Genomic DNA, 25,140 nt, shown 5'->3' on the forward strand with positions numbered 1-25,140 from the left:
TGACAATAAAATGAAAACAAATACAACATAACTGCTGGTTACGTTCTTTGGCATTAATGTACTTTATTCATCACTGTGAGCAGTAATGTATTGGAAAAAAAATATGCTTATATTTCACCTGTTCAACTAAGTAACTTGCATGACAATTGACTTATTTATACGTTTAAAATGAAAGAACAAAGAGCAGTTGTTATCATTTCCTTTGTAACACTGAGAATGTCATGATAGTCCTGAGCTAAAGTATGTTCATCATATTTGCTTAGCCACAGATAATATTATTATCTTACTGATTGTTTGTCTTAGTCCTGATTTTGTAGTAAAAGAGCAAAGGGAGTTTTGCAGTCTGTCTCGGGGTGACTTCAGGGTTTAAATCTTAAAGAAGTGAGCGCCGGTCTGGAGTGCTGTAATAACCTTCTTGTGAAACTGTGAGAGGTATGTAATGGCGACCTGAACGCTTTGGGTTATCGACAAGAGGTCGGACAGGCATGTAAAATGTACCGTTCTTTTTCTTTCTCACTTGTACAAGTACACTATGTATGACTTTTGCCAAGCCCTTTTACCTTACCTTTACCTAAACCCTTCATCATAGTCTTCAAACTCAATCCACAAACGTACTGTCCCTCGAAACCAAGTTTATTGAGTTATTTTGTGATTACGGAATGTACTGTGTGGATTTCATTAGGCTGGGCTTTCTGGTTTTCAGATTATCAGATGCCAGACACAGAACTGTTCATCGAAAAGTATTTAATTATGTGGCAATACTTCAAATGCTAGTATATTGAACAGGGGGTCCCCCAAACTTTTTTTTGCACCACAGATCGGTATTATGTCGGCACTATAGTCCCGGACAGACCTTCAGAAAAAACATAATTGTAAAAAGTTTGTGTTTAACTAAATTTTTCACTAGTTTAGGTTAGGTTTATTTTCAAAATAATCGTGTCTTAAAAAGGTGTCAAGATAATCTTACTTTGAAGAAACATTTTTCTCAAAACAAAACCCATTTCAGACAGTAATAATCAATACAAATAGAAATTGTTATTATTTCTGTGTGTCCTGGTAACAAAGGATTTACGGACCCGTACCGATCACTTGACCAGGAGTTGGTGACTGTCGATTTAGAATATATTGCAAGCATTTATTGAAACAGTTTACATTGTGTACAGAGTTGCACATGTGATCCGATATAACCTGATGCTATCCACAGGGTATTGATGACTTACTGACTTATTCGTCAATTGAATCATATTCAACTGAATGACCATGACAGTTTTTCTGTAAGGATATATTATAATTAAATTAAAGACAGACTCTGTTGAGCAAACTTTTTATTCAAATAAAAAGTAAAGGCATTTTAGTTTTGCTACCATTTTTTCAAAGAGCACTCCGTTATTGCCTCTTCCTCATGGCACCTCTGCACCCTCTGACTCTAGACCTTCACAAGTTCAACAATTAGATTCAGTATACTCTTTTTTTTTCGAGATGAATGGATTTGGGGGTTAAGGTTGACATGGAGGAGAGTCCAGAGGTCCAGAGGCAGAAGGTGGAGGTGGGTGCAAAACATAACCTGAGGTTGAGAGTGATGTGAAGGGACCACTAAAAAAAACACTCCTAGGAAAAAAGGAACAAACAGGTGACTTGACCATGAGTCACATCTCAACAAATTAGAGAAAAGCAAAATGAGAAAAAGCAGGTAAGTAAGCCAGGAGAGGAGAAAATGATAGGAAAAGACATAAGGAGAAAAACCAGACAAGAGAAGTCAAGGTAAAAATTTCAGTAGATAAAATTAAGAAACACACAATATTATAAACATTAACAAGGAATCATTTCTCAGGATTGGATAAATATCATTTTTACAATACCTTGTATCATGTTTTCATGTTTTTGTTTATTATTTGTTCATTCTATGTATTATTCTTACCATTTTTTATGAATTATTCACAGCATCCAACCTTACTCTGGCCCCGAGTACTTTTCAAACTTTCCTTTATCTCTATTTCCCTTGTAACTTGCTACTTTAAATACAATAATCAAGTTTATTTTTAAATAACTAGAGGCAATGCTACAAGTCTACAGGTAACAACACAGCTTGTTTGTAAAAATAAAATTTTAAGCGCAATGCTGGATTTTCTGCAACCAGCTAGGGATTGTAAAAAGAAAATAATTTCAAGGTACAAAGAGTAATGTAGTCCATAAAATGCCATCATACTAACACAATCATGTGGTTTTTGTATCGCAAGGAAAATATTTACATTTGTAGCTTGTTCTTTTTCCTGGGTTTGCCGCCAGTGATTTCAGTCTTAACGCTTTAGGTCTTCTTGGATACCACTGAGCACTTCGTGGCGAGCACCGATTTCATACTTATGTACCGATATTGAGGGTTAAGAAGATTCATGGGATTGGGTCTTTGAACCAGATCTGATTTATATTGATTGTTTCATTTCACAGCTTTTAAGTCAGATTCCTAACCTAACAATGTGAATGCCCCATACACCCTGTGGTCCTCCTTTCCATGTAGGAGGTTTAGAGGGACACACCAAACATTACTCATGTTGGGACTAGGGACCAGGTAATTTGCATTTTTTTAGAGGAGGCAACACTGCAACCGGTATGCAAACTATGGTGGGCCTAAGGTGGTGCCCCAGGACAATATATACAATTCTTGGGAAGCCCCAGGTGCTGAAGTAAATGGTCCACCAGAGCTGCCAGGTGTCACACTTTGAGTGTGACAGTCAATTTATCCACCACGTTTGACTTATTTTCACGCTCATATTGACCCATTCATGCTCTAAATATATTTTTTCAAGGATAATAAACGTTGATTTATTGTGCCTGAATCTAGGCGACCACGGAAGGCACCACACATTATTACTTCCTCAGACTGTGACTTTACATAATCTGTAGATTTTGTTCTCTTTTCCTGGACGGAGTGAGTTTAATCAGTGCTCCTAGTGTGCCGCCATAAAATAGTAATCCAACAGCTGCTGGAGTTTGCAGAAGGAACAATTTTGTGGTCATGAGCTATTTTTGGATCGACAAATGAATCACTTAAATGACTCGTAAACAAAGAAAAGACAATAAAAACCTGAGGTGCAGAAGACAGAGTCGTAGTAAAAAGTTCCATTTTCCGCTGCACTGCCTTTCGAATTTAATGGCTTCTTTTCTGTTCAATGCCACACGTCAAGAAATATAATTCACTCTAGAAAATGCACTTTATTGCATTTGTGACAAACAACTCGGCGCCGGAGCAGCAGATTGTTCCTGCCTCAATAAGTACAAAGAAAGTGAGGCTAACGACGGCAACCGTCTTTTTAACAAACAGCTATTTAAGTTTTTAACTTGTGCGTTGCGGCAGCTTTTCAAAGTTCAACAAATGTCTCGGGTAATAAATGTTATTTAATAGAAATTGAATTATCCAGACTGATAAAAATCAGTCATTCCTTTCCAATGTTTATCTTAAATAATCAATCAGAGTCAGAATCTTAAATCTGACTAACATATGAGCTTAGAAACAATCTGGACAAGCTGAACATCTAGGCTCCAGTTATGTCCAGGTGGTCTGCATTCATACTTAACCACAGTAGACGTGTGTTATGTCTAAAATAAAATCACTTTCACACCACTCACTTTCTAAAATATACACTCTGCAACTCACTTCACGCTCGTTTTACAAAACTATCTTCCTCTCACTCCCTCTCTGTGACCTCAACACTGCAGGCATCATCCAATTATTGGAAAGTTTTGATACTCAGAAACTAGTTATCATCACACCGCTATAGTACCGAGTTGCACAGACTCTTGAGGCATGTGCAGGTGAATCTGGTCTGTGTTTGGATGGTCCATCTGTAGAAGTACTGCTTGTTACCGTAATGGCAGTGATATATTGGAAGGGATGCAAAACCTGGATCAAATGATTCGGTGAGCTTAGGTTCACTCAGTGTGCATCCAAAAACTGATAAAAATGAGAAGTTATTTTTAAGAAACCTTCGTGTGATGTTTTCAGCAGACACACAAATGTGAGGCTGAAATTAAAATGCCAGCTCATGAAAAACACTTTATAATTGCATGAATCTTCCTCGCATCCTCTGAAAGCAGTTTTGTTTCTACTGAGACGAACTCACCGTTTTCTGAATCCACGGAGAAGTATGGCTGGCCCTGCAGGATGCTGTACACCAGCTTGGCACTGTTTCCATACGTTTGATCGTCTGCATCGGTGGCGGTTACCGTGACGACAGATGTTCCTGCAAATCAGTTTCAGTGTGAGCGAAGAATGTTTTATACATTTTGCTACTTTATCATTTGTGACAGCCCTGGACTCAAAGGTTCCAAGTATTTCTGGTTTACTTCTTCAACACTCAAACATTCCTATCTGACTAAACAGTAGAAAGTGCAGAGACTGCCATCTAATGGGCTCTGAAAATAATGCCACTGGTTCATGAAGCTTTATCAACACTATTTTCCTTTGTTTTGAACAACTGTTCTAATGAAACATCACATCATTTTTAAACTGATGGCGCCACCTACTGACCTCTAAACAACATGACACAGTTTCATGAAGCTTTATCAACCCATCACTACTAAACAGTAGATCACATTTTACTTTTGAACAAGTGAAATGAATCAACAATTGATAGAAATAATGGCAAGATTTTTCATTCAACGTATAAGAAGAGAACTTTTTTTTTTCATTTCTTAATTTCTTAACATTTTCTTTATTTAAAACAAAAAGTGAATATGCCTCCTTCCAAAAATAAAATTCATAGAGTTGAGTGTTATACATACATTTATTATAAATAAACAGAAAGTACTCAGAGAATGTTGTTGTTTTTTTTCAACTCAAAAGTCAAAGAGACGCAAAGACACAACAATTGTGATCTTTGATTAAAATGACTCTTAGTACTTTAAGAGTCACTGAAAGTAGTTATGTAAGGAAGGACCTACATTACAAGTAAAAGTGAACAATGTAGAGATGGAAAATATCCGTTCATCTTGCCCACTGTTGCCTCCTGCGCCAACAAAAATAACAAAAAAACAAAAACACCCTTTTGCACACATTTTTGCTTTTTCAAGAAAAAGTGGAAAAAGCATAATGGAAATGACTGGTGAAAGAATCAGTCTAGAATGTTGAAATTGCTCAACTAAAAATTTCAAGGGTTAAAAAAAAGATCTGAGCAGTTTTCCTCCCCGACCACCAGCACAACACAAACGTCGTTCTTGGCATTCAGGAGACCTCTGACGGATCCTGTTTGGGTCTGACCTCCGTCATGCATGCTAATGGCCCTGGAACATCTGTCTGGCTCACTTGCTGAAGCGCAACACGAGTGGCTGATTCCACGGCTGGCTGACTTGATGAACCCTTGTGTTCGCTCGACATTATTAGCGGGCAGATGATTTGGGGTGACCCTGACCCACCTCGTAACTGCGGCACACGGCGTCCAGACGTTCTCTTATTTGTCGTTCATATAATTAGCTTTTTATTTGCTGCAGATTGTTGCCGTATTAATTTTTCAAATTAAGAGCTATATTTTCTTTCCCCTATATTGTTCTGTTTATTTCTCATTTAAACGGGATGAAGTGGAGCGCAGCGACGCAAATCCCTAATTGGATGGACAATCATAACATATGATGGTCCTAAAGGCCTATTAAAAAATGGAAAATTGCATTAGCTTTTGTGAATGAGCCACAGCGAGCAGATGAAGAAGTGAACAAGGAGCCACCTTATCGTGCAAAGCTGACAATGGATTACTGTGATGAGAAATTAAAATACACAGTTTCTTTGTCGACTCAATTATAAGGAATCTGTGACATGCATGCAAATATAGACACAAATTATGAGTTTGATCTGCTGTTTTAAATGGAAGGTTTAACTCTAAAGGTCTAACTCTTGGAATATTTTCAAGACATTAACCTTTATAACGTTTTAGTTAACAACTAAAAATAGGAATAATTTGACATTTTTGAGGAGGCTCAGACTTCCCTTGTAGTCCTGAGAGATTCCTTCCATCTACCTCTGGTCCTCCTCCTAGTTGAAAACCTCTTCAAGACATCCTGACAAGAGCTTCTACCCCTTTTTTTTCTACTGGAGGAGCAGTGGTTCTACTCTGAGTCTCTCCTGGATGCCCTCATGCTACAATGATACTGATAAATGCAGAGTCACAGATCATCTTCACCTGCTCAACCATTTAAACAACACAATAGTCCTTGCCATTCACGATCCCTACAGATGACATCATTCCACTGAATAATTTTTATCGTACACGGCGCTACTTCTAGTGTACATTTGACTCAGTGCACCAGTGAATGCATCTCAACAAAGGCCCAGCACACAAAGGTAGTATCAGTCTTCAAATGTATGGATTTTCTATTTAATGTTAGGAACCAACTAGCTGCACCTGAAGATGCTCTTAAACCTCTTTTTTGTGAAACTATTACACAACACAAGTGCTTACTCAAACACAACCAAAGATGTGCACAACTCATAGGGTAGCACTCGTCTTTCCAGAGCTCTACAACAACAGCATTCAAGTTCAATTTAAAACCCTTTTATTTTTATTTTTTTTATTGTATTCAAATTCAATCCTTCGTCTGCGTCATCTTCGCCTCGTCGTAAGCTTCTGGTACAGCTGCAGACTAATGAGTTGCTCCCAACTCTGGCAATAAAGTGAATGTTCTCTTCAAGTCTGACTTGCAGACAGCATTATCAGGCAATTTAAAGCCCATAAAATGAGATCTGTCGTCAATGAAAGTGGATCCATCAAGTCTGATGTGAGCGCGCTGAAGGCTACAGTCAGAAAAGTTCCACCTGTGACAATCGTTACCCTGCAGACCCAGACGAAACTGTGTGTGTGGATCTGTCCCAGTATGAGGATACATACCTTGGAGACGAGGTATTGGCGCAATAATGGGAGGATATTTGGGAGAGGTCAACAATCCAGTGACACTATCTACCATCTCCACAATCCTGAATGATTCCCTCAAGTGCAAGCATTGCAGCCAACTTTATTAACGCCCGCCAATGGCTGTTAGATCTCCGGGGTCTGGTTTGAATTCGTCTTTCCCACCCTCCTCTGGATCACACTCGAAGGCGTTCAGAAGGACTTCGCCACACCGCAGGAGGCCATCACTTATATGAAGATATGAACTGAATCACTTCTTTTAAGTTTCTTGCCAATTTATGTGTCCAATTCACAGGAGCCTTTTTTTCTTTAGACGCCCTGAACTCATCATCACATTCATAATGTATCTGCTAGAGCTCAGTGCCTGATGCTCGGTCTTCCCAGAAGGTCTGTAGAACTTTTTTCTGTTCAACAACAAACTGGCATTGTATCAAAAATTGCACTCACACCACATCAATGTTGTGCTGCTACACACTGTATGATCATGCATGTGATTTTCACAAACACAACAGGCCATACAATGAAACGCACATCACTGCAATCACACACTCGAGCAGTGGTGGTTGCTGAAAAATATTCTAGGTGCATTTCCCTTCCTATAACATTGAACAAATCAGTTGTAAAATAGTGTTATATTAAACTAAGACAATATTAATTTAGTAGAAATCAAACTTTGGCAGCTAATGATATTTTATAATTTTCATTATGCCTTTAATTATACTATGATATACATTAACAGTTCTGTATACAGAATAAAACAAATTATTTAAAAACTAAAGGAAAACTATTAACAACCTGTCCTCTGCACCAGGGTGGGAGGGTGGCGCTCCAGCGCCCTCTATGGGCCAGCCACCACTGCACTAAAAATGGTCACACACAATCATGATGACACACCATCACGTCACACTCATTTATACAACAAGATAAAAATCACACAAACACAAAGCTATCCATACAGTGACCAGACACACAAGAGTCACAAGGAGTCACTTTTCAACACGACAGATCACACACGATCCAAAGCGAGTCCTCAGACGCTGTGACTCACCAACGTCTGACATTTCCGGGACGCTGGCGAAGAAGACCTCCTTGGCAAATTTTGGCGCGTTGTCGTTGATGTCATGGATCTTGATGTTGAATTCCGTGTCGGGCTCCAGCTCGGCGTTGGTCCTCCAGTCCAGAACCTTGGCGATCAGCGTGTACATGGCCTTCTCCTCACGGTCCAGCCGCTTGGTGGCGTGAATGTCGCCGGACTTCTCGTCGATCAGGAACAAGCTGCCGGCGCCGTCTCCTGTCAGGACATACTTGACTGTACCGTCGTCTTTGTCCATGTTGGAGTGAATCTGGAGAAGGAAGACAATAGTTTGAGTTCGCCAATGTTTCAAGTTCGTTCTTTCTACCAACAAGGTTACACTTCCTATCCATGCTGTGTGTAGTCACTTCCTTTGACCGATTCAGTTTCAAATCTACCATGTAGGAAAATATACTAACAATCAAGTAGATTTGATCAACTTTGATGAGGAGTGTCGCCTTTGTGAGTGTGAATACCACTAGATGGCGGTCTCTGCACTATCTAGTAGTATTTGCCTTTGTTTCGAACAACTGTTCTAATGAAACTGATGGCGCCACCTACTGACCTCTAAACAACATGACACTGCTTCATGAAGCTCCATCAGACCATCACTAAGGAGCATCACTTCCAATTTGTTCAGCTCCTGGTGATGAACACCATCCTTATATTTAGTTTTTGTTGTAATTTATGTATTTTCTTATTTTTTTCTTATGTTTCTTATTGAATTGGTTTACTTTAATACACATATGAATGATCTTTATATTCATATGTTTATATGATATTAGTAAATGAGTTAAATATTTTTGTTGTGATGAGTCAACAAGGCAGAAAGAAAAATATTGTGGTTATGGTTCATTTCTTTATTTTATGTTGGATACCATAACAATACATATATATTTTTTAACATCTGTCCATCTTCTCCTTCCTCGTCTTTCTTTATAATCTCTGCTGCGACATTTCAGATTAGGTCAAAAGGTTGACGGTTCAATGACACTGGTGTCAGTCACGTGCCTCAGCGTTGATGGATCAGACCCAGCCTTGACGTCCGACATTAGTCCACATTAAAGGACCCTCCTAAAACCTTTGTGAGATGATGAATATCGACCTTCAGCAGCAATCGCTGAAATTAGTCACCATCCATCACCTGTAGGCCGCGGGAAAGGAATGACGTCGGCCGACGGTGACAGACACTTGATTCAAGCTTATTATGTGTCAGAAGATCTATTCCGAGACACCGGCTCCTGGTTCACACTCCAAATGAAAACTAGTTTGGGACCTAGTCAATCACTTATTAATATTAATGTTTTCACGCTGCCGGGGAACTCATTATTTTTTGCCCAGCGAGTTTGGTGACTGGCGTGAAGAATCCGACTGGGGCCAATACAGGAAAACAAACAAGATGGAAGAGGAGGGTGAGGAAGAGATGTCCACCAGGTATTTGCCATTTTTCATGAAAACTACTGTTTGCTTACATTATAATCATTGTTATCATAACTATTGTTATTATTAGTATAATTATCATTATCATCTCCATTATCCATATTATTGGTATTGTTTTTGCTATTATTTATACATTCATTACCCCTAAATCCCTTATGGGAGTTGCAAACAAAGCCAGACAACCATTCACACACACACTCATTCCGACGGACAATTATCCCAAGTTCTCAATCAACCTCTGTATGTCAATCAGATTAGGAGCACAACAGGAAGTTGACGAGACAAGGATCAGGACTTCACAATTTAACCAGGAAAATGGACAGGAGTAAAAACAAATGACAGTTCATGACAAGATGGATGTATTTCTTAGTTTTATCCTGCTCGGAAATCAACAACATTACTTTGTTTGTACCTTTTATTCTGGGCTTCATAGAAAAATAATCTTTCAAGGCCACTAAAAAAGAGAGGAGAGTCACTATGGATAAGGTTGCGGCAAAATCAATGAGGACTCTTTAGTAAAAGCAGAATTGTAAATCTTACTTCAGGTTCTTTGTGAGTGATTTCAGCCATAAAGAATGACTCTTTCTCTCTTTACTGTCAAAGCAACTTGCTGCCGTCAACAGGTTCAATTGAAATTTAAATGCAGATACTGAGTCGTGACTTACGTTTGATCTACTGCTTCTGAGGGAAGACATATGGCTTTTAGATATGTAGTTGTCAACAAAGAAGACAGGTTGTCACAGCAGTTTTATCATTGGATATGATGAACTTCTCACTGATGCTGCTCCTTACTGTTGGGGAAAAATAATCCCCTCCATCACTTTAGTTCACTCGTTTGTCTTGTTTATGCTTTTCGATCCGTATTATTACAGTGTACATCAACATACACCAACATAGAAATACCACGCTAAAATAAAATAGTTAAAAAGACTAAGATAAAACAATATAGTAATAGAAGAAACTAAAATAAGTGAACGGCACTAAACCAAGTCTCACACTGTGTTAAAAGCCAGGGAATAAAAGTGGGTATTAAAACAAGGAAAATGAAAACACATTTCCTAGACAACAACAATGATCTTGTCAACTGTCTTACCCCGAAAAACACCAATGTTTTGGTATTTATATTAACTAAATTATTTCCTTTCATTGATGTTTATTTCTCAGGAGAATTTTCTGTCAATTTTAGATTTTGACTTACTTTTGTATACACACTTTTGTATATTTGAATTATTTAATAACCTTTTTTTTATATATCTATCACATGTGTGCGTGTGTGTCTTCAATCACCAGCTGGAAAAGGGTATTTAATCTGTTTGGCTTCAATTAGCCGACATAATTAATGAATAAAATTAATAATTTTGTTCTATTTAGGTCTCCACACTAGGTTGAAAAATAAAATCAATAATATTTGACGATGAAGTCTAGTCAAAGAAGTTAAAATAAGTCCCTCTCAAACCGTGTCAGACACTCGACAACTTCCACTATAGAAAGAACCATAATGACATAATTGCTCCTATAGCTCAGTCGACGCTCAGATGATTGACAAGCCGGAACTCTGGTTAGGAAGTAGGCCGTAGCAGCACGCACTGGCTTATTAATTGCGCTGCAAAAGTAAGTGAACATGAGATTCGAGCTTCTGCGCTCGCACAGATACAAGTGCAGTCACCATCCTCCCAAGCACGGCGCTGCTGATGCGTATTTCATCAAACATGTAATTAAATAAATAGGTTTCTTATGTGCTTGATTGTTCTAATCATGGAATCAAGCTGGAGTGAATGTGTGTTGATTGAAGAGGATGAGACCAGACCAAGAGTCGAGTGTTGAGCTTTGTCAGTGAATCCTCATGAGACACTCAAACTTTGGACTCAATCACATTTTTTATTGTTATGTTTCAGACCCCATGACATCATTGAGGGAATCGGAACATGCTGTTCTTTAGTGGGGAGAGAGGGTTTTGTTTAAAGTTCACGTAGGGCTTGGTATTGATTTATAATCTTCCTTACCGGTCCTGATACCTCGCTTCAATTTCTGGTTTTTAAAGGATCCTTTGGTACCGAATCTTGGCACTGAATAACAAGGTATATTTTGATACTACCACTGGCGTTGGGTAGGTGGCGCTGTGGAACACTATGCAGGCTATAATTGTGAACATATTTTTTCTTCATTATAGAGCAATAACATATAAAATATTTTATTGGGGATAATCAATCTTATATAAAGACAGATAATTTTACTAAGACAATTTATCAAAATCATTCAAAGGCTTTTGCTCTTTGGACTCGCTTCAGGCAGTTTATTTTAACCTTAGAGTGTGAGAGGGATGTTGACAAGTTTGCTTCGATGAAAGATATATTCAAGAAACAAACAACACTGGTCAGTTGCATTCTTTTTCAAGGTTTATTGTATATAATAAAAATGGATCGTGTTCTTGAATTGAATCACCATCATGATAAAAAACGTCTAAAAGTCTTTAATTATTATTTTTAATTTTGATAGACAACCCTAATTTAAAGTTTGAAAAATAACTGACATTTTTAGTGAAGGTCAAAATTAAATGTATGCCGCAAACATCTCTATACTTACGTGTGTTTGCAATAAATAAACAGAGACAAGCGAAGTCCTCAATTCAATTAAAAATGAATGTTTGTTTTTTTGTGTAAGTTGAAATGCTGTTATAAAACAAAGTGCTTTTGGATGAAAAGTGAAATAAGGTTCTTCTTCACTTCTTACAATTGTATTTTTGACTCCATAAGGGGTCTCACCAACCATGAACATCACTACACACCACTGTAAAGTGCCCACTTTTGTGCCCCACCCAACCTTTCGTGGTAGAGCAACCACTGAATACCACCGAAGTATTTTGGTCAGTGCCACAAAAGAACAAACGTTCGGTACCCAGTCCTAGGTCCACGCAATGGTTAGGGGTTCGTAGCTAGATAAGATTAAGGTTCAAGGTTAAGAATTACATTCGTTTTTAAAAGTTATTCCAATATGTGCTCCACAGTGACACTTTTTCCAACAAGTCATTGAAAGAATCTGGAGTGAGCTAGGGCTAGATATGAGGTCTTTGACTAATCTAGTAGAATTTCTGTGTCGTTTAGGAAATTAAGTTTAGCCAAATTCCGTGCAAGAGCTGTTCAGGCAGGCTGAATTATGATTGACCGATGGAACCTAGGGCATGTTTTAGTGTTGGTCTTACTAGTTTTACAGTGTTCATAGTGACTCATTATGTTTTGTTCTTTTGGTGATATTATACAGTATTCTGGGAGAGAAGGTCTGGTCTTATGTCAGTGGAGAGTCAAAATGGGTGATGTATCTGTGACCAATGTTGAAGTATGAAAACAGATACATTATAACAGAGATACTCTATACCAGGGTTCTCCAAACCGGTCCTCAAGTACCCGGTCGGTGCAGGTTCCAACCGACCAAGCATGTACAGTTTAACCAATGAGGTTTCAGCTTGAACAAGCAACACCAGACTGACAATCAACTGATTACACTATGAAGACTCCTGATTGGCTTAAAAGCGTTGCTCTTGATTGGTTGGAACAAAAACTTGCACCAACCAGGCCCTTTGAGGACTGGTTTCAAGACCCCTGCTCTATACGTTGATTGCAATCTACCAGTCGGTCCAATGGTTAGTGTTGGGTAAACCACATGACATGAAAAAACTACACATCCATCCTGTCATGGCAGGCGGTCGGATCACATCTGACTTTTTCTGACACTAACCATGGACTCAGATCAATAGTGTATTTCTGTCTGAAGAATAATGAGGCTGCACATGTCATATGTTCTCTCAGTCACCCTAATATTTTTTTAAAAAGGTAACCCATGGCATTCTAAAAGATTCAATTGGATCAGTCTGCTATTAAACAGCTGATTTGGACCAAACATGCTTTTGTGACTTACAAACACAATCACGATGTGATGGGAGTAGTTTTGTAATGCAGTGCGGCTCACGATCAGGATACATTAAAGTTAAGTGTCTTTCTCAGGGACTCAAGGCCAAAATCATATGCAGATTGAACCAAGCACTTCCAACTCATTCCTATCGGAATTATCTTTTCTGCTCTGTCACACTCGCTGATTGAGAGGTTTTTTTTTTCTTTTCCTCCTCTGTAAACTCGTCTTTCCATTTATTTACTTACTATTTACTAACATTTTACTTTGCATCCCCATGATGGTTTTCCCCCGAAAGTTGTCACATCCCCCGTCCTCCCCCCCCCCCCCCACTCAACCTCGCACAAGACACTTGTTTACTCCGCGGGATGAGGAGCGCGAAGAAAGCCGACTTCCTCACAGAAAATTGGCTGTCGACCGTCATCGCGTTTCCCTCAGTGAAGTTGCGAGCCGCAGCGTTCCTCATCGCACCTGTCGTTCTGCCGGCAGCGTCGGCGAGCTGACAGCAACTCTCTGATCCATGTGGGTGGTGAGGCACAGAAACAGGCCCGGGAAAAAAAAAAAAAAAAAATCTCATCTTTATTCACACGTTTTTCAAGAAGTTAAGTTTCCAGTCGTCATCCTGTCCAAAATGATCTGGTGACTCATCTCGGTGAACAGAATACACAATTCTCTGTTTATCATTTAGAAAATGGGAAATATCCAAAGGCAGCCCTATTTAGAATCATAATGAAAATAATTAAACGTGTGTATTTCAAAGAAATTAAAGATTGCTAAGTCTTGACAAAACATGAATCAAAATACCATTTAAATATTTAGTATATCTTGGAAAAATGAATGTGTCTCATCACTGGAGCTGTATTCCACACGCTTGTTGGATTGAAACTTTCCGTAGACTAACGTTTGACCAATTTAAAACCCTGTCTTGTTGGACAAACAACCTGAAAAAAAGGAAGGTGTGGGAACTCTTGCTGCCACATCCCATCCGGCACTTTGTCAGCGAGCGTGTGTATCTATAAATCCAATATACGGCTTACATGTGTGCACACTTCCCCGCCGTCCCGCCAGAGCCGGATGATAAATGTTTCATCTGACAGTTCTCTCACAAACACACACGCTTTCATCAGGAACTGTTGTACGTTTTCATTTCACGACCCGTCCCTGATCGTTGTCGTACGTGCTTCTTCCTCTAACATCTCACCCCCTCTGAGGCCCAGCCCTGCCACTGAAAAAACCAAGGACGTGCTCGCATTTCTCTAAGTGCACTGCTTCACGGTACACTGTAAGACAGTGCACATGCTTGAGCAGTGCTCAAATGTTGACAGGGTAGAACCGTTGGAACTGTATCGCCGACACTTGACAGCGTTTTTCACCGAATGAAACAAGTTAATAAGTTGTTACACTTTCTTATTACTCTTGTTGTGTTGTTTTGTGGTAAAATGAGTGCTTTTTCGAGACATTTAGCTCCGAAGATGCGTTGCCAGTGACGTAGCTTCAGTTTTCAAGTGTCCATCGATTCACACTCAATTTTCTGTGCGTTTGAGTGCCCCAATTGAGTATGCATTTCCCACCACATTTTCGCACACTGCTCATCAGGACACACTTTTACTCAAAATAATAATTGTATGTCCGGAATGTCACAATGTGGGACACACCACCAGTTACAAGTAGTCCTGTAGTTTATTCCACCATCACAATGCTAGCATGCTGTTTCTATGAGCTACATAGCTTCATCGTAACACACATTATGAGTCACTTTTGTTTGTTTTGTGTGACCTTTGTAATGCTTTGCATAGCAGTGTGATTTGAACCTGTGTGTGATGTAGTGTAGCATATTGTGTCAATCAAAATACCAAGTATTAAAACACACACTGATGCAATATTTGTGTTGCGTTGTCTTAACACTGATGTGTAACATCCCAATGCTCCACGCTTTGTTGTGTTTCCATGTTGAGTAATATGTGTCATCTTTTAACACACTTAACACCTTTGTTCACATCAATATTAGATGTCAAATATTGTGTAGCATAGCACTATGTTTAAGAGGCTGTTGCTCTACTTTGTGTCACAGATCTCACTCTGTCCCACCACGAGGAGAAGGTAGATGGACCATTTGAATCCCCTCATAAGAATGTCTATCAATTTTACATAATATGTGACACACATTTTGATCAGTAATACAGAAAAGGTGAAATGACAGGCAATTTTGATGTGACTTTTTCACTTTCATAAGGCACTGTACTGGTTACATACTCAAAACAGATTACTCATATGCAAATACATTTTCCTTAAGCAATGTAGAATCACTGTGGTTGGCTTGAGTTGAAGCAATCGACCAAGGAGCTCTAGAAACTCTGTTAGGGTCCACACAGAAAAATGAGCAGGGCAAGCCTTGTGTCATCTCAGGGTCAAGATGACCCGAAGATCTGAAAACAAATGTGTTTGTTTTATCCCTTGTGTTGTCTCTGGGTGAAGGTGATTGACCTCCACCACTGCATATGTATTTATGGAAGCCAGGGAGGTCATTCACCTTTACCCAGAGAAAACACAAGGGCTACCTCAAATAAATGTGTTTATGGGGCTTTGGGTCACTTTGACCCTGAGATAACAGGGTGTCTTTGATGTTGCTATCTTAAATGTAATTGTCTTGTACCTAAAAAAAAACCTTGTTAAATCTTTGCCTGCAAATGATATTTCCTGATAAACACGACAACATTCTTTGCAACTTTTCCGCAACTATAACGTTACCTTGCCGACGTATTGATGGTCACTGCCCGTGTACTCCTCAAGTAGAAAGAACTGATTCCACATCCAACCCCGTTTGGAGCGCTGGAGAATCATCCCGTTGTTTCCAGACAACCCTAGCAGATTCCCGATATTCCCAGGCGTGAACGGCATGGCAGCGCTGGACCACAGGAGCATCAGAAGTAGCAGAAGCTGGCTTGTTAGCATTGTATCCAAACTGCTGGGAACAATCCTGATTATCTTCTGGCGTATTACGAGCTCGGGCTGAGATGAACACTAAGGGGCAGTATCATCAGAAAAGGACATCTTTTTTTCCGCATGTGGGTGTCCTTTTACATCCCTGGGAAAAAAAAGAAGAGGAGAACTTTAGCTGGCTTCGCTCGTCACAAACCTTGAGAGCTGACAGCAAAGGACGGAGACTGAAACATGAAGCACATTACTCGCCGGCGTTCAGAGCACACACAAGCTCATTTGTTTGATTTATAGCAGCTAATTATGCACTTGGCTAATAGGATATCGTTCAAACCTGCGTGTTTAAGTCAAAAAAATAATGTTTCCCTCTACATTAGACCTGAAAAATAAATGGAAGGAAGATTATTTTACACAGCTCAAGCCAATAAAGCAACTGCTTTATTTTCTTCACGTTAGTTATTTCAAGGTGTTTCAGATTCACTGGCGGTAACAATATACTGCTTTTTTACTGTAACTGTTGTAAGGGGCTGTCAGACCAAAAGTAAGAATGAGTCTCTTCAAAATACACTGAAGTGATGAGGTGAAAATAGTAGTGATGTGCTGATGAAGCTTCATGAAGCAGTGCCATTATTTTCAGACTCCACTAGATGGCGGTCTCTGCACTTTTAACCTTTGTTTTGAACAATTGTTCTAATGAAACGTCACAACATTTTTAAACTGATGGCGCCATCTACTGACCTGTAAACAACATGACACTGCTTCATGAAGCTTCATCAGAAAATAAATACTTTTAAATCAAAAATAGGATATTACAAGGTACAACATTATAAAATGTAGCTTTTTTAATTAGTCTACTTTTATTATATTATTTGGAAATACTACATTTAAAGACAAAATGCAAAAACAATATACTTTTGATTTCATTAAAATTCCCATTTAGTTCGATTTGAGTGACTAATACAAACATTGAAATTTAAGTCCAAAGTGCAGGTACAAAAAAATCTAAACTTGTACTAGAAATTAATATTAAATTATAGTAGGGAAACAGTTTAACGTAACCACTCACCTGACCTTGATAAATGTGTAAAGATCACACTGAACAGTCATGTTGATAGTCATGTAACAGTTGCATGTTCCGTGTAGAAAAATTGCGTGTTATTTTTACTTGCATAAAGAGCACACTGTCAAACTTCTGAGGAAACATTTATGATACTTGGGATCAATCCCGCATCATTCTCGCCCCCAGTGCTCCTGAGTTCAGTCGCCTTCATGAATAATGGAACAATACAGAGACTGTCGCGTCCAAAAGTGAAGCCGCTACTTTCATGTTGTTCAACATGAAAGGGTACAATTTGGTATGAAGGAAAGACAGACGACACAAGACGTTGCAACATCTTGGCAAATGGGTGCAATCGTAGAAAAAAAAAAATAGCCACAGTAAAGTCATTCATCAAGTCGGACTTTAAAACCAGCGGCTTTTTTTTTTTGTCTTTATTAATTATCCTGAGCTTCTTTAAGGAGCCGTGAGCCGCAATAAGCCCAAATTATTAGAACGTTTGAGGAATGTCGGCACGTTCAAACACAGCTGTGCTGCTGTGTGACTGTGAGACCTGTCAATCATTCATTCAAGTCTTACCCAACACACTGACTAAAAGGAAGTGAGTACTGCTTGCCAACATGCCAGCAAGCCATTTTTGTGGCTGAGAAAATAAATATAAACCATAATAATCAAAGCACTGTTCTTGCTCTATACAACTATTAATGTGGATTCTAGCCCATTCACAGGCAGAATGCAAAAGAAAATTGATTTTTTTTTTTAAGCACACACAGCCCTCACAGAACGCACACATTTTTACTGCCCTGTATAAACAGTAGCAATACAAGCTGGTATTGTATTATTTTTAGTGGGCTGGTACCAAATTGGCACAGAAGTAAATGTTATTCTAACAACCTTATCCACCATGGCTTTAACACCAAGCATGCGTGCGAACAAAGCAAAATATATTAAATACAATATGTAAAACCAACCCTTGAAGAGAAACAATTAAACAATATTTAACAGTAACTAAAAGATCAAAAGGAGACTCGTATATAATGAGACAAAGAAAAGCTAAGGCAACAGTGGCAGATGAGGAAAGTGTGTGTTTACGTTGGCAGTGGACAGAATAATGGTAATTAAATTAAGGCATCGCTAAGACTTTCCAGCTCAGTCACACAAAATAGTCTCTTGAGTTTTTACAGTGAAAACATGCCGACTATCGACAACTTGGGATGTGAAAACTGAAGTTAACCAGCGAGCAGGTATTTTCTCTCCAGTTGCTGTACTAAAGACCAAGTACAGGTCCCAGCTTAACATTGAGAACGAAAGTTGCATTACCTTCAAACCTTGCTATGAAAATCTTCAGTGCAAACCATGCTCAATCTAGCCAAGAATACTCACTAAGTATAAAATAATAACAACCTTTTTTTACATTCTTTGTTTTATATACAGTACATCATGCTCCTGAAAAAGAATATGAAAAGTTCAATTTTGTTGGTTTGAACAGAGTTTAAACGATTTGAAATTTTAGGTCTTATGAAATTTGTTTTATTATGTTCAGCCTAATTGATGAACTTTATACAGTCTCTGTTACAGAGTAAAAATCAAAGTAATTATGTGTTTTAAGTTGATCTATATTTGGTTTTCTTTAAGCAATTAATATTATGCAGAGGTGTACCTGTAAAAATATTGTAAAGTTAATATTTTTTTTATTATTTATAGCCTCAACCAAATTTAAAGAGCAACTAACGTGAAAACCCAACTCTCCTGACTCACATGTTGTAAATGTTGAAGTCTTCCTCTCCAAGATGCAGTAAGTCCCTCATGACCATGTTGTTACTAAAGTCTCCCCTCCCTGAAATCTCAGCGAATGAGAGGTTACAAGAGCGAATCACATTATGATGTAATTACGGACTTAACTCCTCCTCCAGCCAGCTGTAACCACGCCTACTTAGTTTAGATTTTTCCGAGGTTTAGGACAAAGCTCAATGTTTGACCAATTACGGCAGAGTGGTTGAAATAGAGGTCCAAGATCACTTTAAGACACACTTAAATCAACACAGTAGTTGCTTTCTAAAAGCATGAGCAACAGCAGGAGTGCTACCAACAGTATGTTGGTCATAATGTTACAGCAAATTAGCATACTCCTGAAACAGCAGGAGATAGAATTGGGGCTGGTCTTTTATACTCTGCTATTTAATATTTATTCACTAGCAGCGAAGCCGCGTGCCACTAATTTCTCATCAAACTGGACTCAGAAATCCATGAGTGTCTCACGGTTCAAAGTCAGTGGGTTTGTTTATTCTCGCGTACAGCACAAGCAAAACCATTTATTCAGAGCGTTCATGCAAGCCTGTGAGAGACCCCGAGGAGGAGCTTATTTGTATATCTGCTCCAAGATGTTCGGATTCAGCAGAATAATTTGAGCAGATTACAGAGAGTGTCGGACGTCCAGATTAGGGATAACAAGCGCTGGACGTAGAATTACAAGCATGTTTTGGTCCCTTCACTTCCCAGTGAATAAAATAAGCCGCTCTGGCTTAATCTAATCATAAACATTTTTTTTTCATATCCTCGCAAGATTTAATAGGCCGTGTCTATTCAGGGCGCTGTGGTTGCAGGCGTGCTTGTCCTTTAATAGAAGATTTGGGGGGGGAAACGTGTTTTACAGGCCCAACACATCTAAGATTGATATCCAGAATTTTAATTGAGCTCAAGGACGAGCTGGAATATTCAGAAATGTCTGAATAAGCAATACCAAGCAGATTTATCGGTGCTTTATGGTTTCTTTTTAATACAGTGCGACTTGGTGGCCGTTCTAAGTGCCGTTTGATTTCATTTTATTGTATTATCTTTGTTTTTTAACTCATATTATGTCGTCTGATATTTTTATGTCCTTGTACAGCACTTTGTGTCAACTGCTGTTGTTTTAAACAGCTCTATAAATAAAGTTAAGCTGCTTCTCCAATGATAATGAAATTTTAAATAAATAGAAATCCACCAAACTAAAGTGAAAAATACTCCTCCAGTTGTGTATAATTATTGTTGTTGTTGCTGTGGTTTTTTTATTCTAACCATAGATGTTAGTCCAACCAGCTTCTTCTAAACTGCGACATAAATCACTTAATATCAACACTGAAGGTTCTGTCTCTGTCCATGGTGCTGAATTCAGCACCTCAAGCATTCATTCTGACAACTCTGTGTCCATGGAGCTGGAACACAAGTGTGCGCTTCATCATCAGAAGAAGAGGCTTACGTCGTCAATTCTGGTTCAAACATCAACCTTTTGAACGATAATTGAAGTAGAAATCCATTCTCCTGTGACATCGCCAAAGTGTTACGCGTGGGCCTTTGGCTGGCCCCTGGTTCGGTTATTGTAAAACATTTAAAATGATCAAGTCGAACCATTTGTGGCAGTAAAACAAGTATCCCTGAACACAAGTTATTTTCAAATTATTAGATTTTCTGATATTAGTGATTCTAGTGGCTAAACAAAGGAAACGAGCAGCTTCACACTTAAAATCATTTGTAACACAACTTTGGGGAGTATTTTCTTCAGCTAGTATGATTGATCACTTAATGTTCCATTTCACCGGATTCCTGTTGAGATTTGTGCCAATTCTTTGTACCGCAATTCGTCGTCCTTGTTGATGATGCTGGGTAATTTAGGCGTGCATGCATAATTATCAACCTGCGAGGCGTTAATCCTTATGGATCTTGCCTATCTTTCAAAAAAGACCCAGATTAGCACGAAGGCATTATAAAAGCCTGCAGAGCTGGAGTCATCCTGACAGCCGTTCCTCATCGTTCCCGAGGGAATGCTGCTCAGGCGCGCCAGCTTCCTTTTGCTCTTAAATAAGCAACACAAAGTCAATGAAGGAGGTTTGTCGGAACAAAGAGACGTTTGGTCTTTCAGGAGATTATCTCACTGCTGCCTTTGTCGGATGTGGAAGTAAGTGAATTTAATCTTTTGCATTGAAAATCAAATGAGGTGGTTAATGAGATCTGAAGTCGACACTTTTCTTATTAGCCTTTTCCTTTCATTCACTTGAACCGCTGTGTCAGCAGAAATTGATTTCCTGCCCAAACCACTTGTTTTTGACAAAGTTTGAAGTGAATCAAAGTGATGATTAAAGATGTAGTCAAGTATAAGTGGGGACTGTTGCAGGGGGGAAATTCTTCCCATTCACCCATCAAAAAAGATTCAAAGGGTGTCTGAGGATCTTTAGTCTCTTTAATTCTGTTCTTAATACATCACGGATGTCAGAAGAAAACCTGTGTGTGTCTCAATGAAAGCCAGTAGCCAGAGCGTTTCTGGGTTCTGATGGAGATGAGGTACTGAATCATGAAAACACTGATTCAGGAAGTATTATCGTAGACATTATACTTATAATACTTTTGTCAGTTAAGGAAATGATTCATAACACTAAGGTTAAAGCAGCGGTTCTAAGAGACTCTTGACATTACACTGACTCAAAAGACTCATTTATTCGGTCCTTTTAATCCTCTTCATTCCAGAGGGAATTATCTAGATTTGTTTAGGTTTTAACCTCCTCAACGTCTGGTTCTAGAAACATCAGACCAGGTCTCAAAGATCAAACGACACCCGGATGCTTAAATCATTATGATCCACAATAACACGTAACATATAATTACTGTTAAATAACTGTAATTCTGGGTGAGTCATAGAGTAATTTTAGCCACAGTTACAATGAATAGAATAGAAAGTGTGAATCAGCACCCATAAGACTTGCTTTTCATTTTGTACATGAAAACACACACACGTTCATGCACACAAACACATCTGGGAGTGTCTGAAAGGCCAACACGCTATTAATATTATGTTTGTTTTCGGTCAAAAATATTAACAACATATGTATAACATGTTTATTGTGTAATTAGTATTTCCTTGTCAACACAAACATGCTGACAAATACATGCATGCACAGACACCTCTACACACGCTCACAAAAACTACACAAACAAACACACGTACTGTACACACACAAATTTGAGTCTCATTGTGTCACCAGACTTCTGCCAGTTTAAGTTAAATATCATGAAACAAGCTGTGAAATTAAGTGATTCAGTTATTTCTATTGATGTGCTGATGAAGCTTCATGAACCAGTGACATTATTTTCAGAGTCCACTAGATGGCGGTCTCTGCACTATTTTCTTTTGTTTTGAACAATTCTAACGAAACATCACGACATTTATAAACTAATGGCGCCACCTACTGACCTCTTAACAACATGACACTGCTTCATGAAACTTCATCAGACAATCACTAGTTATTTCATATGTTCTTTTATGTGTTACATTTTCTCTATTAGTTTATTAAGTATATTATAAATTGTTTCAAGAAAATTTAACTAAAAATAAAATGTAACTAAAAATTAAATTTATCGTCAACCATAATTTTATGTAAAAAACATAAACAATTTAAATTGAATTTTATGGTTTTGCTAACATTAGTTTGCAACTTCGTACAACATCAAAGTTATAATCCTCAGACCACATGAGTAACTTACTAAGTGATCGCAACACATTTCACAGGAAAGACCTGAAATCTAAATCATCTATTTTTAGAAAACATTTGCCATGAAATAGAAATCATCACGTCTGGGATTGCTTTGTTTCAGCCAACTTGTAAGTACCAACCTAGCATTGAATTGTGAATTATGATTCTCAGACTGTAAAACTGCTAGACATGAACTCCTTAAAATCGTTTTTTTTTATTAAATATTTTACATTTAAATACCAAATTATGCTCCTTTAATGAAGTCGATTGTGTGAATAGTTTTCATCTGATTTGAAGTAGAAGGCAGAAGATTTAGGGTAATCTGGGTTGTCATCTGGAATAACATAAATTAAGAATACACTTGAAAATAAATATATTGATTACCCTTTTTTATTTCAGGGTCACAATTATGGGTCTACAAGAGATTATGTTTTTTTATTTAAAATGATAAATATAAGAATTTAAAAAAGGCCTCCTTTTGTAGCATCTAGCATGTTGATGCTGAGCTAGCTTTGAATATTATGTTAAAATGATGTGAACATAGCATTTAAAACGATCATGCTTATATCAATGATTATATATGGCTGCAAAAAAAAAAGTTGAAATGAATAAATAAAAATAATACTTCACACATGTTAGTACGTTGAAATATAATATTCTAACCCTAACGGAGGTAGATACTGTGTCAACATAACCAGACCTCTCATCAAGAACCATTTCACATTTAATGCATTGAAACATCCTTACAAGAAGCTACTTTAGCTTCCTCTTTGTTTTGTAGTGTCTGAAATTATCGTTTTTAAACAGCTAACGCGGTGATGCTAAACTTATTTTTCATCGACTTAATCATTCCTCAGTATTTCAAATAAACCACAACCTTTGACTCCACTAATGTTAACTAGTTTGAATACAACATTATATATTTTTTTAAATAAGAAAATGTTCTTACATATGTTTGAAGATGCTAGAAATCATTATCTTGTTGTTTTACAGGATTAGGCTAATGTTTGTTTTCCACACTCACACAGGACGTAAACCGTTTTTTTTATTACCAAATGTCTTGCTTCATGCTTTAAATTGTGCTGCGAAGCGCATGTTAATATCTTAAAATATTCTTAATATGCTAAATAAATTTTATGATTTCGTAGGATGTTGTGCAAAACATGTTTTTAAAAAAGTTAAATTATTTATTGACAGTAATATTGAAAAAATAAAATAAAATAAAAAACAAATGGCAAAATATATATTGTTTCTACTTTTAGGGTTTGCAGAAGGAAACGCGATAAGAAACAATCGTTATTGCAACTTAAACCCGAACAATATTATATTTTATTTTATTTTATTTCCACCATCGTTGGCATGTTGACTGACGCAGGCTGTGAGTCCAGCATCACGGCGGGAGGATGAGATAAAAGTGTGGGTTTTGGTAAATGTGGGGATTTTGATGCGGCGATCTCCCGGCTGTACCCTCACATCTCCGCTTGGGGGCGCCCTCGACCCATCTTTCTCTCCCCGCGCCGCTGCTGAAGCCCGCAGTCTTTGGCAAAACCTAAGCAAGCTTTACTTATGTTCTCAAATCCTCTGAGCGTTTCAGAGAGAGCGGGAGCCCCTTTTTTAAAAAAAAAAAAAAGATGAAAACGGTGATTCAAGTGTACAACACGTCTAAAAGTGTGAAATAAAAAAAGAAAATTCAATGATAAGTTCAGATCATGGAGATGGAATTTAAGTTGTTTATTTATTTTATTTTTTTCTACATGAATTCAAAATTGATGTCTTATTTTCCTGATGAAAATGATTTAAGTTTGTGCAGCGGGATGGACACACACACATGCGCGGTTACACACTTTGCCACGACCGACTCACGCAGGTTCATGTCAAAAGGGAACAACAGAGCGACACTGTTGAAGTTTGCACGTGCAAGTGCGAGGAAGCTCTCCCTGGGACTCTCTGGTGCTGCGGACGAAGAATGAAACGACGGGACTCACCATTCGATGGTGTCGAGGTGTCGCTTCTGCTCCCCAGCTCAGCTCCGGCGGTGGACAGTCGTACTCCTGGCGGTGGAGCTTACATTCCAAGACTGACGACGGTACAGCTGGTGAGTGTGCGAGGAAGATGGAGAGAGAGGGATGGAGAGAGAGAGAGAGAGAGAGAGATGGAGAGAGAGAGAGTGTGTTGCTTCTCTCTCTCTCTCTCTCAGCCCTCCTCACCCCTTTCCCCTCCTCTACACTTGCTTTCTTTCATCCCTCCTCTCCTCCTCCTCCTCCTCCTCCTCCTCTTTCCTCGGCTCTCTATCTCCTCCCCTCTCTTTCTCTCGCAGTGCATCACTCCTGGCGA

The 25,140-nt window shown here is 38.4% G+C and overlaps 1 protein-coding gene across 1 annotated transcript in view; it reads right to left on the minus strand.

The window, feature by feature from the left end:
* The window catches only part of LOC148082142 (cadherin-10-like), a 36,997-nt gene extending 12,091 nt beyond the window's left edge, over nucleotides 1-24,906 (minus strand). Inside the window, exons 1-4 of the mRNA XM_087789263.1 lie at nucleotides 24,792-24,906; nucleotides 16,057-16,393; nucleotides 7,942-8,236; nucleotides 4,119-4,238 (exon numbers count right to left, since the gene is read on the minus strand). Of these exons, the coding sequence (XP_087645389.1) occupies nucleotides 4,119-4,238; nucleotides 7,942-8,236; nucleotides 16,057-16,260 (619 nt within the window). The 5' untranslated portion in view covers nucleotides 16,261-16,393; nucleotides 24,792-24,906. The remainder of the gene's footprint in view (nucleotides 1-4,118; nucleotides 4,239-7,941; nucleotides 8,237-16,056; nucleotides 16,394-24,791) is intronic.
* Nucleotides 24,907-25,140: the final 234 nt, after the last annotated feature.

This window comes from Callionymus lyra, chromosome 4, assembly GCF_982586985.1.
Source record: "Callionymus lyra chromosome 4, fCalLyr1.hap1.1, whole genome shotgun sequence".
Lineage (NCBI taxonomy): Eukaryota > Metazoa > Chordata > Actinopteri > Syngnathiformes > Callionymidae > Callionymus > Callionymus lyra.